Source organism: Amblyomma maculatum, chromosome 1 (genome assembly GCF_055883805.1).
Source record: "Amblyomma maculatum isolate TAMU_Amacu chromosome 1, ASM5588380v1, whole genome shotgun sequence".
In the NCBI taxonomy this organism is placed as follows: Eukaryota; Metazoa; Arthropoda; class Arachnida; order Ixodida; family Ixodidae; genus Amblyomma; species Amblyomma maculatum.
The window spans coordinates 135,485,837-135,503,397 of record NC_139344.1 but is presented as its reverse complement, the minus strand read 5'-3'; the positions used below and the strand labels follow the sequence as shown (position 1 = coordinate 135,503,397).

Genomic DNA, 17,561 nt, shown 5'->3' with positions numbered 1-17,561 from the left:
CGTGATTGCACTCCCCTTGACCGAATGACGAGGCGGCGGTAACAGAGCAACGCTGAAAACGCGCCTCTCTGTCGCTGAGCCCCGTCGCTGCGTGCGGTATGCACCAGCGACAACGACAGGCGTTGGCGGCGGCGTCGAGCGACGGATTGCTAGGGGTTGTCGCCTCATGCGGTTACTCATCCGCACTCTCGGTAGCAGCACCGTCAGCATCTGAATTTTGGGTTGGTTGTATAGCTCGTTAATTAAGAGACGCAGCCATGTCGGACTGCAAATAGACGACATGGTCGCGCTCCTGCAGCACCAAAGCTCTCATGAAGAGAAGTGGCTGCTGGGCTCATTCCACAGCGACCCTTTCACTACTCGCCCGTTTATTCATCCTGAATCAAGGCTTTCGTTTGGGATACTTAATTCATGGCTATCCAATGATTAATTAACGCGGCGCGAAGGAATGAGAACACAAAATTGAACACACAGCACAGGGAGGGGACTTACTACTAACTCTCTATCTATTCTAAAACCTGCAGGGTGTATGCAAGTGACAATCGCGCCCGTGATACGGGTCGCCATCTGGCAATGCGTGTGCCTCAATTCGCTAGACGTCATGTAATTCGACCAGAGAAAGAAAGAACTATTCATTGTTTTTCCTCTTTCTTTTCATACTCTTTTCCTTGCTCTTCTATAAAGCGGACAGCGAAAGAGCAATTTAGTTTATTTTTCATATGCTTGTTCTTTTTATTTTGCTGTTTGCTTTATATGATCGTCGAACGTTTTGGTTTGGTTTGGCTTGGTTTGTGGGGTTTAACGTCCCAAAGCGTCTAAGGCTATGAGAGACGCCGTAGTGGAGGACTCCAGAAATTTCGACCACCTGGGGTTCTTTAACGTGCACTGGCATCGCACAGCACACGGGCGCCTGGTTTTTCGCCTCGCACTGCCAGCGTGTTCTAGTGTGACTGATATATATTTCGCCAGTTTGGCAATCAACAAAAAGTTGGTAGTCAGCACCCGTCTTGAGCTGTGTCCCCTTTTTGTGTCCACGTTACTTAACGCTCGGTTAATCCGTGGTTCTTCATTCTGGCTTTCCCCTAACCGCTGTCGCCCCGCGGCGGTGGTGCAGCGGTTCGGGCGCTCGACTGTTGTGTCCAAGGATGCGGGATCGAATCTCGGCAGCGGCGGCCGTTTTTTGAGTGCACGTTAAAGAACTTCAGCAGGTCGAAATCTCCGGAACACTTCACTACGGTGACTTTCATAGCCTGAGTCGCTTTACGAAATTAAACTACATAAAACCAAACCAAACCCTAACTACTTTCAGCCGAAGCGTTTTTGATGAAGGTAAGATGGCAACGCTGGAGCGCAGTACTTGCCCATTCTGAAATTTTGAAAATTTTATTCCCGTTTGAAAGGGAAACGAGGCCAAAGTATTCACAAAAAACACTGAAATCGACATTTGTCTGCTTTACCTTCAGTGTTACACAGAAAAACTTGCGGCAAAGTTTAAAATGCAAAATTTTCTTAATCTTGCTTTGTAAAACTAGCAGTAAATTTGGGCTGGATAAAAACAAAAGGAAGCAGACCTGGCTAGAACAACTGCCTAGTATCCTTCGGGCAGTGCGTCATCATTAAAAAAGTCTGTATATTCACATTTTTTATGTTATTTCTCAGCATCGGCCTCCTGCTACAAAAAAAAAAAAGGAAACTGCCACAAATTAAACTTTTACTGGACAATAGCTTGCTACAGAATATTCTAGGCCATTTCCACTACTGAACTAGAATCCGACTGCCGGATTTAAAAACAGGTATCAAAGCAGCACTGCGCCAATCTGGAGGCAGTGAAAAGGTTTCCAAAAGTGTTCTGTGTATTACTGTCATATAATATGACACCCGTTAGGCATAGCGTCAATTCACTAGGTATTCCGTCCGGTCGCTTGCTGTTATTTCTCTTTTTGTATCAAGCATAAGCAAATGCTGGAAAACGCCCGCTTGAGGAATTTCCCGAGGACCCTTTTCTGCAAGCGCCCAAAGTATCGCGCTAGCCATTTCCGTAATCGGTCGTTTTCTTGTATAGACTGGCTGAAAAATGAAACAAGAAAAAAACTCTCCGATTTGCCTTTTTTTTTTTTCGCAACCACTCAAGCAAGGAGTGATTGCACAGAAAACACCGTCCTCCTTTTATCTACTTTTTCCTATGTGGCATATTTCTTCTTTCTTTATCCCTAAAGCGTCTCCAGGATTTTTGTGGCGAAGGCATGAATAGGCTGGTGAATCGTTTCGTTGAAAACTTCTGCTTGGATTCTCTTAACGCTGCTTTCAGTTAGCACGCACGTTTCAGCTGAGATTTGTTTCTTTTTGCGTAACTGTCATAAGCTACGCTTCTTGTAAAGACTTTCCTAGGTTGTCCATATAATACGGCGCGGTCTTAAATAATTTTAATATTGCTTTATTTGTACTAATTAATACGCGCTGAGTTGTCTTTTTAAACATATGTCAACTGATCCGGTTGGAAAACCGCCATGCAGCCAGCCAATTTGACCTTCAGTGCCTGTCTGAATGCCTGTACGCACACCTGTGCATGCATGACATAACGTTTCAGTGCTATATTGTTTTCCCCTCAACGTGTGACGCAGTGTCTGTACGTTCTCGTCAGCCAACTGCTATCTCGTAGTCATCAAGCTGCTATGAGCAGCTTTTTCCTCGTCTGTTTAACGTTAGGACCTGGGGAATAAAGATTATTGTTTTTTTTTTTTTTTTTTTTTTTTTAATTTGCAAGTTGCGACGCAGATAAGGACGTTCCCTGCGGGCAATCCTAACGGAGAACGAATGACTCTGAATCGGATAATGCGTATGCATAGATGCCTGTTTATGTTATGGCGGTAATGATCTTGGGGCGAATTTCTTGGGGCGAATTTCCGCTTCGCGAAAAGCTGCTAGCACATGTGGGTCTTCAGTTTTTAATACCTGTTTCCAGCAAAATATGTTTTTTACTCGGTAGCGGCTTTGGTGGTAGTTGGCAGGTGACATGCCCTGGCACTGGTTGATGTGACGTCATGCGACCACATACCATAAACGAGTTGGCAGGACAGCAACTCAGGCAGCTCCTTTGAGGTAGGAGGTTGAGACCGGAGTCGAGCCCTGCGGGCATAGAGTTTCTTACTCTTACCTAGAGGTAAAGCTGTCCTGTCATCTATCGGAGTTTACATGGAGTTTCCATACGACCAGTTCAGCCACCATGGGCGTTCAAAGCATCATGGGCCGGAGAGCTACCGAGTGCAGAACTACAACTTTTGGCCAAAACTAATGCAAAGATAAACGTTGCTCTACCGTAAATAATGCCCTAAGATTGAATATTGTGACTATAAATTGCAAAAAGAGAGAGAAACAGCATGTCAGTGTGATATTTATCCAATATAAGCGGTGGCTCTTTCTCCCATTGGCTTTGTTTTGAGCGGCACAAATACCAATATTTCGCACTTAATAGGCAAACTTTGAAATAAAAAGAACGCTATGAAAATATTTATGATTGTGCAATCACTTAAGGAAGTTTTTAGTGGCATTTCGGGAAACAAAAACCATTTATTGGCGACGTCTGCTTTTGCGCCTTCGCTACTATGGCTTTCGTGGTCTATGTACGCACTTTCAAATGATGATGATGACGAAAAATAAACATCGCAGTAACGCCGCTCCACGTACTCGAGAAAAACCGACTGTCCCGCAACAAGTAGCACACCGGCCCATGATTCTTAGCGCGCCCATGGCGGCTGAAGTGCAGCGCCCTCAGCTTTCCCTCTAGTTAGTGTAAGGAACTCTATGCCTGCGGGACCCATTGAGCCCGAGTCAGAAACGCCACCCCTATAGGCCACGCAGACACGTACGTACAGCTTGGTTATAGGAACAGTCCGTTGCCGGAAAAGAGTATAAAGATAGTTGCATATTCTGGTAGATCTTACCACTTGGTGGAAGTGTCGAGGGAAGAACTCAGAGTTTAAAGAGGAATTTATATTTTAATTTGACAGTGTCTTCTGAACCAGCTTTCATTGGATGACTCGTTTATGATCCACGACTCTGATGAGGTTGTGTGTTTCCTGAAAACAGCCCCAAAAGGCACCTGCTTTTTAATAGATGTTGAGGACTTTTTCTACAGCGTACCACGTGATCAAGTTCTTCAGGCTGTGGAAGAATGCTTGGACTTGTATGGAAGTGTAAAGTTCATGAACCTGTGGGCTGTGGGGAGTTAGTACATCGAACTTTCTTGCTTTGCTGAAGATGTATTTGTCTTCCCTGTATGTGCAGTTTGAAGAAGCGGTCTTTTTGCAGAAGGAGGGGGTATGTATTCGGTAAAAAAAAAAAAGCAAAAAAGCAAAAAAAAAAAAAAAAACAAACTGCGCTGTGCACATCGTGTCGTATAATTTGTGTTCCCCTTTGTTCTCTTGTGTCAAATTAGCGCAGTCCTATAGTTATTATGAACAACCAACTAGCCCCCTCTAAAGCATTATTAATTTGATCCATCAACTCAGGTTTTAGAGGATGGTGGCGCCACACTCTGTGCTTTCTGTGTAATATGGTACCTTCTTGGAGCGTCTGAAGTGACTATACTGCGTTTTATGACTATGCCAAACGTCATAAACACAGTTGTTCGTGTTCACATCAACCGAAGACCAGCCTACTTTCTTCTCTTTCAATAAATGACAGCCAATTGTGTTCTTTAATCTCTCATGATCCGCTTTTAGAATGCATTCTAAAAGGGAAATCACACAACCAAAGACGCCGCTATACTTGAAGTGGCGGTGCCATCAGTAACGCAACTATAGGCAAAAAACGGTTGCTGGTGTCTCTGACAGGTACCGCCGGGTTTATTAAATTTGTTGATTCATTTCATTCTACTCAAAGCTATCTTAATACTTCTCAATATAGTGTTAACAAAATCTGTGCATTGTAGCAAATGACGCGTTCTGCACGCTACCTAGGGAGCGGGGCAGTCGTTGTGTTCATAGCGCTGCACAGGGTTACTTACCGTATGTCCTGTTTACGACGTCAGTGTTTGCAGACGCCAACTACCACTGAGAAAAGGAGCCTATCGTATTAAAACAAACAAACAAACAAACAAACAAACAAACAAACAAACAAACAAACAAACAAACAAACAAACAAACAAACAGAGTTTTAAATTATTCAGTCGTGTTTCTCAGCTCCACAGCGGGGTATTCGTGAATTTGAGGGTGGAGCTTTCGAATGAAGCAAGAAGAAAAAAATGTACAAAAAGTCGGTGGACTGTCCCTTCAAAGCAGGGCTCTATGTCTGCGTTGGGTGGTCTTTCCCATAATGTGGTGCCTTACGACTGTTGCCAATGGGTATCTGCGAGGTAATAGAGACAAAAATTAAAGGATTAGGAATTAAGAGAGTAGCGAAGCGTTTGTACGCGGGCGAGCATCCACGAAGGGAGCCGCACACGGGAGCAATTAACGTTGTTGCTTCGTTCTCTTTATTGACAGAGCTTGAGGGTCTCTCCAATTTTCAACACGTAAGCGAAGTCACCAAACCACAGTTAAGAGAGACAAACGACGTAAAGTCCTTTGTCTATAAACGATAAATAACCAAGTTTGTTTCCGTCGAGTTGGTACTTCAAAAGAGCTTCAACAGTGCGTTATGACACGAGCATAGGCGGACATAGTCACTCTTGTTTTCTTTTTCCTAGGCTCCCTCTTGCTTTTCGGGGTCTCTTTTAACACGAGAGTCAGCAACGCATGCTTCCTGAGTCCGACTTGCCCCTTTCCCGCGCGTTATGCCGGTGACATTTGTGCTTGGGGGCAATTTTTCAACTCAGGGTCTTTCTGATTTCTCTCAGGTTTCCTGACGTTCGTAAACTGCAAGAGCGTCAAGCTGGCCATGAAGGTTCAGGACATCTTCACAACCGCCAAACTGGCAGCGCTTGCGCTTATCATCATCACAGGCATGGTTCGGATTGCGCAAGGTTAGTCTGTGAAATAATTTTTTTTTTTTACCTTTTGATGCCTTTGCGCTTTTATGCATATTCGGATCAATGTATTTATGTCTCGCGTATTCTGTCGTAATTAAAACAAACATTTTCACCGCATGCAGCGCGGGAAATTAATTCACTCTGAAAACTGTGACGCCACACTCATGCCAAGAGCTCCAAACTGCGCCAAACAAGAAAAAAAAAATTGATAGAAGAGGAGGAAAATTGCGCATAACTGCTTCAAACTCGCTGCTGTCGAATTGGCTTGTTCCGCGCGCTGGCTATTCCGCGATGCGTAATCTTGGTTGTTCTCGTCGCACTTTGAAAATGTTAACGACCGTTGAAGCTCACTTATAACGGACATGACACTCTCGCGGAAATGCGCACCTGCACGGTGTGGCTTTTTTGTGCCATATATGCGAGTGACTATCAATCTGGCGAATCTTCGACACGCGTTTCGAGCCGCTGTCCTTTTCCCTCTCTAGTTTAAAAAAAAAAAAAAAAAACAACAACAACAAAAAATAGCACTCGTTTTGAGATGGAAGTCGATTGGCGTTTTCAGTCTTGCGTGTTTTTAGATTCGAGCATTCATCGGCGTTATTTCGAACGGCTGGCCGGTTATACCTAACTTGTGTCAACCGATGCGTTCAGTTACGACTCGACGACAATTTGATGGTGCAATTCACATGCGCAAATACAGCAATTTTATCGTATACGGCATTACATTTGCTAATGCCTCAGAACTCGCACCCACGGTACTAAGTTGAAAAGAAACCTTTGTCTCACCCCGTTTCTACCCCGAACACTTCCCTAATTTTCTTATATGAATTACAGCAGCCGGTACTGAATAGTCAGCTGGTTGCGACACGAATTTTTTTGAAAGGCGATTCGAAAAACGGAAATCAGAGAAGGAAAAAAGACGAGACATGCGCAACTTGCAATTGTTTATCCATTTAGTACGTTAGTGATTATGCAGACAAAAGGGGGAAAGGGCAGAGAAGAGGACCCACACATGAGCACGAGTAGAAACAAATAGATAACAACTGACTAGAGAAAAACTTGCCTCAGCACATTACTAAAAAGCACTTTCATTTTTGTAATTTGTAACTGAATGTGTGTTCATAGAATCGCTTCCGCATTTGTTGATGTGGAAAGCCTCGACAAGTTCACGGGTTGTGGTGTATTCGCCCCTGCTTAGGATTTTTGTTTCCTTCAGCTTCTCTTGGCTTTTTTTTTTTTTTTCCACTGCTGCTGTCTTTACAGTGATAGGATACATGGGTACTCGCGTCATTTGTTGTAGCGGCGTGTGCCGCAGGAGAATACGGACTGCTAAGCAATTGACCAACAAATGCCCCTTTAGTTCAACATACAGTACAACTATATACGCAGAGATACTCTGGTACCCCTGGCTGCAGGTGATCACAATCCGAAACCAAAACCAAATGTACGACAACATTAACGCGCGATTATGGTCTGCAAAGCGATCATTAATACACCGGCCCGTTTGTCCGATGTAAGATCTACCATCCGTTAGAGGGGATCTGATATACTACGCCCACTGCACATTTTGCAAACGGTGTTGTGTGTTTTTTCTTCCATTCTACGTTTTTCGGCTTGGTGGGATCCGTTCTGCCGTACAAGGAAAACCTTCTTCGGAACGAAAAAAAGAAAAAAATTGAAAGTATTTTTTTAGATTTGTGCTGATATACGTTTTACTGTAGCCAGTGTTATCTATTTGTTTCTACTCGTGCGCATGCGTGAGTCCTCTTCACTGCCCTCGCCCTCTTTGTCTATATATTCACTCATCTCCTACATGAATAAACAGTTGCAAGTTGAGCATGCCTCATCTCTCTGCTTTCAGTGATGTGTTTTGCACATCGTCTTCTTCTTTTCCTTTTTTTCATACCATGCACCAACTAGCCCCCCAGAGTGGGTTACTATGCCACGAATACTGATTTTCTTCGGTTAAAACAAATTTGATGGCATGCATTCTTCGTCCTTATCACGGCTTTCAACCCCCAAGTGTGATTTGCTTGGCAATGGATGGTCAGCGATATTTTCTAGCCGTTAATGCAACGCAAATTTTCTTAATTTATAGATACCTGGCAGGCTTAGCCGGGCTAGACTGTTGTATTGGTTTGGTTTGGTTTGGTTTGTAGGGTGTAACGTCCCGAAGCGACTCAAGCTAAGAGAGACGCCGTAGTGGAGGACTCCGGAAATTTCGACCACCTGGGGTTCTTTAACTTGCACTGGCATCGCACAGCACATGGAATCCTTGCTTTTCGCCTGCGTCGAAAGGCGGCCGCCGAGGCAGGGATTCAATCCCGCATCCTTGAGCACAGTAGTCGAGCGCCGTAACCAATGCGCCATCCCGACGGGGCCTAACCTGCTGTATTGGCTGATTGGCTATTTCAATGGCTCTGATTGTTTATTTTTCAATGTATATAATGAACGCATTCGTCCGCGAATATACGGCGTCCCTGTGCAAAAGATACAAAAGGGCAGGTGCCAGGACTACGCCCTAAAGCACCCCAGAGGAGATTCCGACATAGGTGGACAACTGTTTCTCGTATCTGATGTTTCAATTACCGCAGTGGTGGCTCAATGTTTTCAGCTTCTGTCTTGTATGCGGGAAGGAACTGAGTTCGATTCCCTGTGCGCGCCGTGCACCCACCGTATATCCAGCTTTCTTGGACATTATTGGACGTTAGCAACTAGCGCCATCTGTTCACCTTCAGTAGCGAACGCTGTATGAATCAACGAGGATATTTTAAACTTGAATTTATGAGAGACCCTGGGGGTCACTAGAGATACTGCGTGAACACAATGATTATCATTGCCGGCTTTTCCTCTTCGGTGTAGCTCCTTCCGTGCAGCTGAAGTCCTACATTGACTTTGAATTTTGCAGGCTAGCGGCGTGATTCTGCCACGCATATAGTTTCTATAAGATGCCTGGCGGCTAGGGCTATCGCCACTTCCTCCATAGCCTGCATATCCCCGTTACGAACTGAAAGCCCGTCCACGACCTGCATTTGGTGCACCACTGATATTGTTGATATCCCCGCTACAGAACCGGCAGCGTCCACGAAGAAGGCTCCTTGTTCTCTTGAATAAGATTAATTCATCTTCTTGCTTCTCGCCACTCGTCTAGCACGATGATACTCCGGGTGCATGTTTTTGGGGAGCGGAAGCGTGAGGAATTTGCTCTTCCACTCTTGAGGTATATCTTGTCTCCCAGCCACTTGCTGTGGAAAGCAAATGTTCAAATTTTCTAAGACCCTGCGACCAGTCTTGGTTGTGGCCAGTCGCGTTACCTGGCTTGTAAGATGGGTGCTAATAAGTTCATCAGCCGTATTGTGTACCCCCAGTTGTAGCAGACGCTGCGTAGATGCTTTCATGGGTAACCCGAGCGCCTTCTTATAAGCAGTTCGAATGATAACGTCCAGGTGGTTTAGGTCGGTTTTCCTCATACGAAGGTACGTGAGAAAAATAAAGAGTGCTTTTTAGCTGCGCATACATACATACTAGCATCTCTCAACTTCTTTGCCCCAATATATTGCAAAAATGATTGAATAGCTGCGCTCAGGTTTCGCATTAGAGAGTATCGCAATCGTCCTTAGACATTTTATTTTTGCACCAACATTCCTAAATAACGAAACTATTCTAGGTTCTCATAATGCAACTTAATTTTTTTTTTTTTTTTTTTTTTTTTTGCTTGTTGTCCTGAACGAATTCTTCCAACTGCACGTCCTCCTGTTTCTTGTCTTTCCATAAAACGAGTCAGGCGTTTTAGCGCGGAGCGCTTCAGCTTGAAAATTTCAAGTGCAAAACCACCTGCCGTGTTAAGCACACTCTCTACCTCTTGCTACAGCAACGACGCGCAACGTATGCCAGTTTTCCTGCTGTCTTTTCTGCATGACTGCTGTGCTGGAGCGCCCGATGAATGAGCGGCTTAGATTCAGAGGTCGTCCGCGCTTTGCCTAACAGCTGGACGAAACGTGGCACTGAAGTGAGGGACGTATGTGGCGCAAGCCTCAGGTGGTTCATGAAATATGCACTGCTCTGCCACGTTGACGTTCTCTGCGTGTTTCGAGTTCGTTGAATGTTCTTCTAAATGGTTTAGTCAGAAATACCGTGTGCATGTTAGAGCGCCGAAACCACCAGACTAGCGTCAAAAACTCCGTGACAAGAGTAACTGTGTCCGACGCAACAATGGCTACTGCTGTCGCGCAGAGTACGGTGCATACGACAACGATATTAAATCTTGAAGCTTAACAACAAAAAAAAAAAAAAGTCGATAAAGCCCGTAACAGTAATGGTTCTTTTGGAATATACATACCACCACCATGCTATACTTTTGTCTACGGTGTTTAACGTCCCAAAGCCACTGAGGTTATGAGTAACACCGTAGCTGAGGGCTCCGGAGATTTCGGCCACCTGCTGTTATTTAACGTGCACTAATATCGCACAATACTCGGACGCCACTCGTTTCTCTTCCATCAAAAGGCGGCCTCCGGGGCCGGGATCGAGAATAAGGCGATGTTAAAAAAAAAAAAAAAAAAAAAAAAAAAAAAAAAAAAAAAACATTATTGCTTCACAGATATCACAGAGTGAAGGACTTCATGTCGATTAGGTAAACATGGCTTTGTTAACATGTATGCGCAATGACCTGTATATCGACACCCTTCAGTTCCCAAATATACAAATAAACGAACACAGTTACAGACATAGTTAGCCAAAAAGGAATAAAACAAATTACTTTTTTTTTTGTAAAAATAGCAGCGCTACGAATATGATTACAGACCAGCACATTATACTGAAAACTAAATTTATCGTCTTCGCCAAAAAAAAAAAAAAAAAAATCCAGGAGAGATCAAGTTATTACTTGCGCCTCGAGGCGTGACAACTTCATTGTGCTTCAAGTAAGTGCCCCCGGGCGACCGCCGTTAAAACAAAAATGTATGTGAATTTGTGTGGATAGCAACTCTAGGTTGGCACCCTATGCGATGTTTTATTGGCTAAGCATTTCTTTTCTCTTCGCATTGTTGTGGCATATAGGGACAGGTTCCAGTTGTACCTGATGGGCGCTTAGTGAAGTCAAGGCTTGCGGCGCACATAGCTTACGTTCGAAACAGCGGCACCAAGCAGCGAGAGATACGTTCCATTCGACGAGTCTTTTCTACGTGGCGCCCGCGGAAGCAGAGCACATAAATTAAAAGACGAAAAGCTTAGTCGCTTTGCGTTATTCTCTATGATTTTTTTTTCTATTCCCGCTATCGCGTTTTTCATGGCGACTCATAAAGCATAGGCTGCCATCCTCTCGGGATGAGCCATCTGCTGGAACGTGGGCAAATAAGCATTACTGACTTAAGAAAAAAAAAAAATCTGGTTCTATCATAAGCCGCTGGAACATCTGTGTAGGATTTGATACACATGGCTGAAGAAAAGCGAAATCTACTGTCCCGCGAAAAGCTCCTGATATTGCTTGCCTGCTGACTGCTCCTGACTCACCTCGAAGCATTGTCATCAACACTGCTTGCAGTGCTATTTATCCTGAATTGTCACTCCTCTACGCGTTGTAAGTTGGACAGCACATGAGGTAGTGATCGCAATGCCCACACATTCTATATTAGGAACACAGAAGAGATATTGTTTACCCAAACGGCAGCCAGTCAAGTAGGAGAGATCTCGAGGCTCCTCGTCTTTTAAAATTTCTGCGAGACAATGATCTGAGCTCCAGATGGTGACAGCAGCAGTTGTTCATTGAGGTTGATTGCGTAAAGAGCAGGTCACCGATATGCGCCTTAAGCCTAAATTTTAATTAATTTCTGATGTGGAACGATGCAGGAAGATTAATCGCTAGGCTGATACCATCATTACCGTCAACAATCTCAACCTAAACCATCTGAACTGCCGAAGAAACGTTCGCTTAGTCGGAGATGGCACCAAAATGCTGTCTAGTTCGTTTCTATCTTTGTCGTGTTCATCGTTCAATAGACATCTTTCCGAGTTGGAAACTTTTGTTTGTTTTTCCACGTTACGTTACGCCTCGAAAACTACATAACCAGATATTTTGGCAAATTTTTGCAAAGAGTTTATAAACGTAATTTGGTGACGTTATGCTTAATTGCACTGTAGCAATCAATATAGTCTCAGATTCTCCTTGGCAAGCCTGTGATTCTGGCTATATACTTTTACTCGTGAGCGCAGGAGATACATCAAAAGCAAAAAAAAAAAAAAAAAAAAAAAAAAAAAAAAAAAAAAAAGAAAAAAAAAAAGAGGACATCTAAGTTTTGCCTTAAGAGTACGACGCGATAGCGGCCTGTACAGTGTAATTCATAATGCAAAGCGGCGCAATTTGTACCGCTCATGCTGGCCATCCGTTTCAGCAGCGGCGTACATCAAATTTCGCAGGGTTCTGGTGGCCGCCGTATGCCAGCGCCAATATGACACTAGAAATGCCAGAATAAGACGGCAGCATGCACTCTAATACTCCCTTAATTGATACTTTCATAATTCTTACATTTCTGATTGCGCACATAATTGTTAGAATGCAGTAGCAAATTACCATTATGTGCAAGACCACACGACATACACGTAAATTTCTCTCGTTCCAAACCCATACAGGCGTGTCCTGCATGGCGTATTCGGTAGCGAGTCTGGACCGCAACACGGGACCAGCAAAACTGGGAAACTTATTGAAATCGTTCTTTGAGCAAAATTAATTTCTCTATCGTGAAATGATTTGTGAAACATGGCAACGTTTATTTCGCACTATATATGTCATGTTTTCATTACTTTCACTCCATGAGTGACCACATGTTGAATCCGAGCGTTCTGGAGGGTTAAACTTCCCTCGCGAGGTCATGTGGATGTGAAATGATGGTCCTATTGACCGGTCAGTATTATGCGATCACAGCCGTCAACGCCAAAGACTACGACGCCTGTTTTTCTGCCACGCGATCGCGTAAAATTTTGCTAGAGCACATATGGGGGGACTGCACTGAAGAACTTACAAAAGCGGGTTGACGGGGTCCGCTTTATGAAGGAACAGAGGTGCACAGCTGACTTTGTAAAGAACTGGCCTCGGATGTCGTATTTGCATTTTGCTGTAATAGGACAAGACCATTTACTACGAACTTAGGATACAGCGAACGCAGTCCGCGTGAGGTTCGTGACAAGTGGGCTCGACTTTTTTGCAACAATTCAGGACACACGTAATTTGTGCGCTTTCGGAAACGTATTTAGTGAGCCATGACAGTATTACATCTGCTAATGCACGAAGTCGCATTATGAAAGAGATTGTCATTTAAATCTTTACTTTTTGTTGCAGGAGAAGTTGCGTATCTGCAGAACAGCTTCGCCGGCGAATACTCCGTGGGCGGCATCTCGCTGTCTTTTTATGCGGGACTTTTTGCTTTTGGCGGATGGTAAGTAAATAGATGGAAGGAGCCGCTCGTTTAGAAAAGCACGAGGAGCGCGATGTCTTCGTTTCCCGACGTCTCACTTTTTACTTGGTCATTTCATTATCTGCAAGTTAACGAAACAAGGTGCTTTTGAAAATCTATGTTTGTACGCGAAGTTTAACGTCCATTAGTTGTAAAAGTCATTCTATATGGAGCATGAACACCTTCGCGTAATTACCAAGTGTTCCACTTAAATGTAACAAAGGCTTTAAAGAAGAGTGCGCTCTAGCCCAGGGAAGCCTACTGAGGGTTGTTGAGAGTCGTCTGGCCTAGTTTGCAGCATTTGTTCGTTTTGCAAACTCCATTATTAGTAAAACTAATTAAACAACTTTTTAATGATTGACTTCATGAACGAGTTGTCGATACTCTTGTAGATCGTCTTGAAAATCAACTGTCTGGTGTTTATATTATATCATTTATTTCAGAATACTGCAGGCCATTTTTAGGCCCGAGCAGAAGTGAAAACGCACACTTTATACATACAGTTTAAGAAGAAAACGCTGCATACAAAATGTACGAAATACAAAAACACAAATTAGTTTGTAAACAGGCGTTCCACTTCGCCAACGAAGGCTTCAGATTGAAATACGTATTTTGGCAAGGAATTTGTCTTCCACAGGGACCGTTTACGTAAACGATTTCTTTTAGCGGCCTTAAATGACAAATCGCACAATAAAAAATACTGACAGGTGGTTTAAACAGCGTCATCGCAGTATCGTGCGAAAGCATATTCGAGATCCACGTTATTAAGGCGTGGGTATGTCTCGGCCTTCTGCGTCCCGAAACGCGTTTCAGTAATAAAAAAATAAATAAAATAAAATAAACCTGCTCTCTGAAGCGTTCTCTCAGATGGGGTTCGCGTGCGCCTGGGCGAGAGTAATCAGTTATCAGCTGGTCGCGCTGTAGCTTTCTTTGACGGCCAGCAAATAAAACTGCATAAATGAGGCCAGGATGGAAACATTGCAATGAGTTGTTTTTCAATATGATGTACAACTTTTCGACCTGACTGTTCGTTCCTGAGGCCAGAATAAAGGGTTAGCTAATTAGCATATACTAATTAACGGAGTTTTGTGGGCGAAAAGAAATATTGCAGACTAGGCCATGCGACTTTCAACAGCTTCCAGGTCGTTTTACCGGGCTAGGACTCTCCGTCTTTTGAAAAGCTCAGTTTAGTTGCGTTTAGCTGAACACCTGGTACGTTTGCCATGGCAAGGTGAATTTGGCCTCCGCCGCATTGGGCGCGGTTTTAAAGTCGTGCAATTTGATACGAGAAAAGGGGAGCACTTCAAGCATTGAGCTACGTCTGCTATTAGGCAATCTTCTGACCTCCGTGTACGCGAGGAAAATGATAAAAGAATACCGGTGGCGAAATTGGGCGCGGATTCAAAGGAGAGGCCTGTAAAGATTGCCGCTATCTTCCCGCAGCAGAACCGCGATACATAAGCATGTCACTTGTAACTGTGTTTGCGGTGTCCACCCTTCCGGATACGAAGGCATGCGTGCAGCTTTGGTGTCGAGAGCTGGGCGCCAAGTGACTTTCAGAGGTTGCTACATCTCTCTTCGCAATTATTTGCCTGATACGGTTGCAGTCACGAACAGACCAGGGTTACAGATATAGTATAAAAGCTAAATTAGCGTAATGTCGACTAGATAGAATGTTACGATAAAAATAAATTTATAAAAGCTCCGCACTTTATGAACGTGTCTTTCGGTCGTCTTTGCTTTGTGAGAAGCATGCAAATCCCGACTCTTATTTGTCAACGATTACGCGCTAGTGTGAAAGTAAACCTTACGTAGCTAGGGTGCTTGTAACGGCCTGTAATAAATGAAGTGGCAGAGGAAGCGTGCCACATACCAAAAGTTGGTGCAGTGTTTTACATTCTTTCTTCTTCCGTGGTCGTAAACAAGGTCGAGAGGGATTAGAAGGAAAGAGGCGAGTGGTTTAACTAGAGATAGGTGTCGAGTATACTGCTCTACGCGGAGAGATAACTGAGAAAAGAAGCATGAAAGAAAAAGACTGTCATCTAAAACCACATCAACACAACCTTTCTATTAAGCCTGGTTGCCTGCTGCCCTGACAGCGGAAAGGAAGTGAGGTGCAGTTTGAAAGGGACGACGCGAATAAAGTTAGAAAAGGCGAGAAATTTATTGAATGTTAGAATGCTAGAATACTGGAATTTTAGAATACTACTATGCCTGAAAACTAAACCTCACAACTTGCAAAGCGCCCTAAAATACTTAAATGACGCCTTATTTGAAGGTAACGCTAAGCCTGAAGGAACGGCAAAAATTACTACATATAGTGATATACATCCACGAGATAAGTCAGGGGTTAGTAAAAACTTTAGCTACAGTACAGCTGCACCTTTAGCTCCACGCGAAGAGGGCTTCCACACTATAGCAGGAATACTAAATGAGCAAATTAATCGGACGAAGTGTACGAAAATGCCGTCTTGTATAAGAAACTTGCTTACCAAGAAGCTTGTTAACCGTTAAGAAACACCTAACCTTTTTTTTTTCTTTCTTTTTCTGCCGACGTAGCGTCTGATGATTTAAAAGTTCGTATTTGAAACCAGCTTTCAATCCTAAAGGTTTGCGATAGCACCTTGATAATGTTCAGATCTAAGCAGGGTTATTTTCATTTTTAACCTGCTATTTATCACAACCAGTATTGGTACAAGAAATATGTGTCCAAAACAAAACAGGGCAGACGAGAATGCGTTTCTGTATCCGGAAATATGAAATAAAATACCGATACGTATTTTCGGTTTCTCAACAGTCAAATTAGATTCGGCGCATGCCTCTTATCCCCTCAATTCAGCTCACCTTAATTCTGCCACTCAAGCGTTTTGTTGAGAAGCCGTGTTACGGAGCAGCAGATTCGGTAATATTATGGGCGCGCTAAGAAAAATGGAAATACCAGAAAAAAACAATTAGCTTTCCACCGTCGGAAAAAAATGTGGAAGCGTGGAGAGTATGAAGTTTGACTACAAATGAAAAATCTGCATGTCGACTTAACCAAAGAAAACACGCGAGATGGATTGTCATATGACCTGTATGTAGAAATATAAAGATGATCTATAACGAGTGAGCGTTGTAAAGCCAGGGACTGTCGCTGAGTATTACACAGTATACCATGTTTCTCTTCGGTGCGATTAACTTCGCTGAGATGCAGTCGGGTAGGTAAAGCCCGCTCTTGAGCAAATAATCAGATCTATTCTTTCCATGCACAATGCGGAACTGATGAAGTTGTTGTCGGCCCATCCTCATTTTGCAGGCCGATGGCCATTTGTGCTGCTACGAAGCGATAAATTGTGGGCTTCGATATCTGGTGCTTTGAACAGTACTTCATGACCGCGGTCTGTGCGCTGTTACTGCCTATTACAGAATATCAGGTGGCCGCAATTAACATGAAGCCCTCGTCTCTTCCTCATTCTGCTTATGGAAACGTGTACGTGAACAAAAAAAAATTAATTTGGGCTCTATATAAGGCAAATATTAACGTGCTCTGTTCCAGAACCCTTGTTTGTGAGAGTTTACGAGTTGGGCCTTTTTTAGCTAGTTCTGGGAAACACACACACACACACACACACACACACACACACACACACACACACACACACACACACACACACACACACACACACACACACACACACACACACACACACACACACACACACACACACACACACACACACACACACACACACACACACACACACACACACACACACACACACACACACACACACACACACACACACACACACACACACACACACACACACACACACACACACACACACACACACACACACACACACACACACACACACACACACACACACACACACACACACACACACACACACACACACACACACACACACACACACACACACACACACACACACACACACACACACACACACACACACACACACACACACACACACACACACACACACACACACACACACACACACACACACACACACACACACACACACACACACACACACACACACACACACACACACACACACACACACACACACACACACACACACACACACACACACACACACACACACACACACACACACACACACACACACACACAC

General features: G+C 43.9%; 1 protein-coding gene across 1 annotated transcript in view; it reads left to right on the top strand.

Moving 5' to 3' along the window:
- The window catches only part of LOC146204002 (large neutral amino acids transporter small subunit 2-like), an 83,778-nt gene that overhangs the window by 30,013 nt on the left and 36,204 nt on the right, over nucleotides 1–17,561 (top strand). The window contains exons 2-3 of the mRNA XM_084589034.1: nucleotides 5,837–5,962; nucleotides 13,302–13,398. Of these exons, the coding sequence (XP_084445160.1) occupies nucleotides 5,837–5,962; nucleotides 13,302–13,398 (223 nt within the window). The remainder of the gene's footprint in view (nucleotides 1–5,836; nucleotides 5,963–13,301; nucleotides 13,399–17,561) is intronic.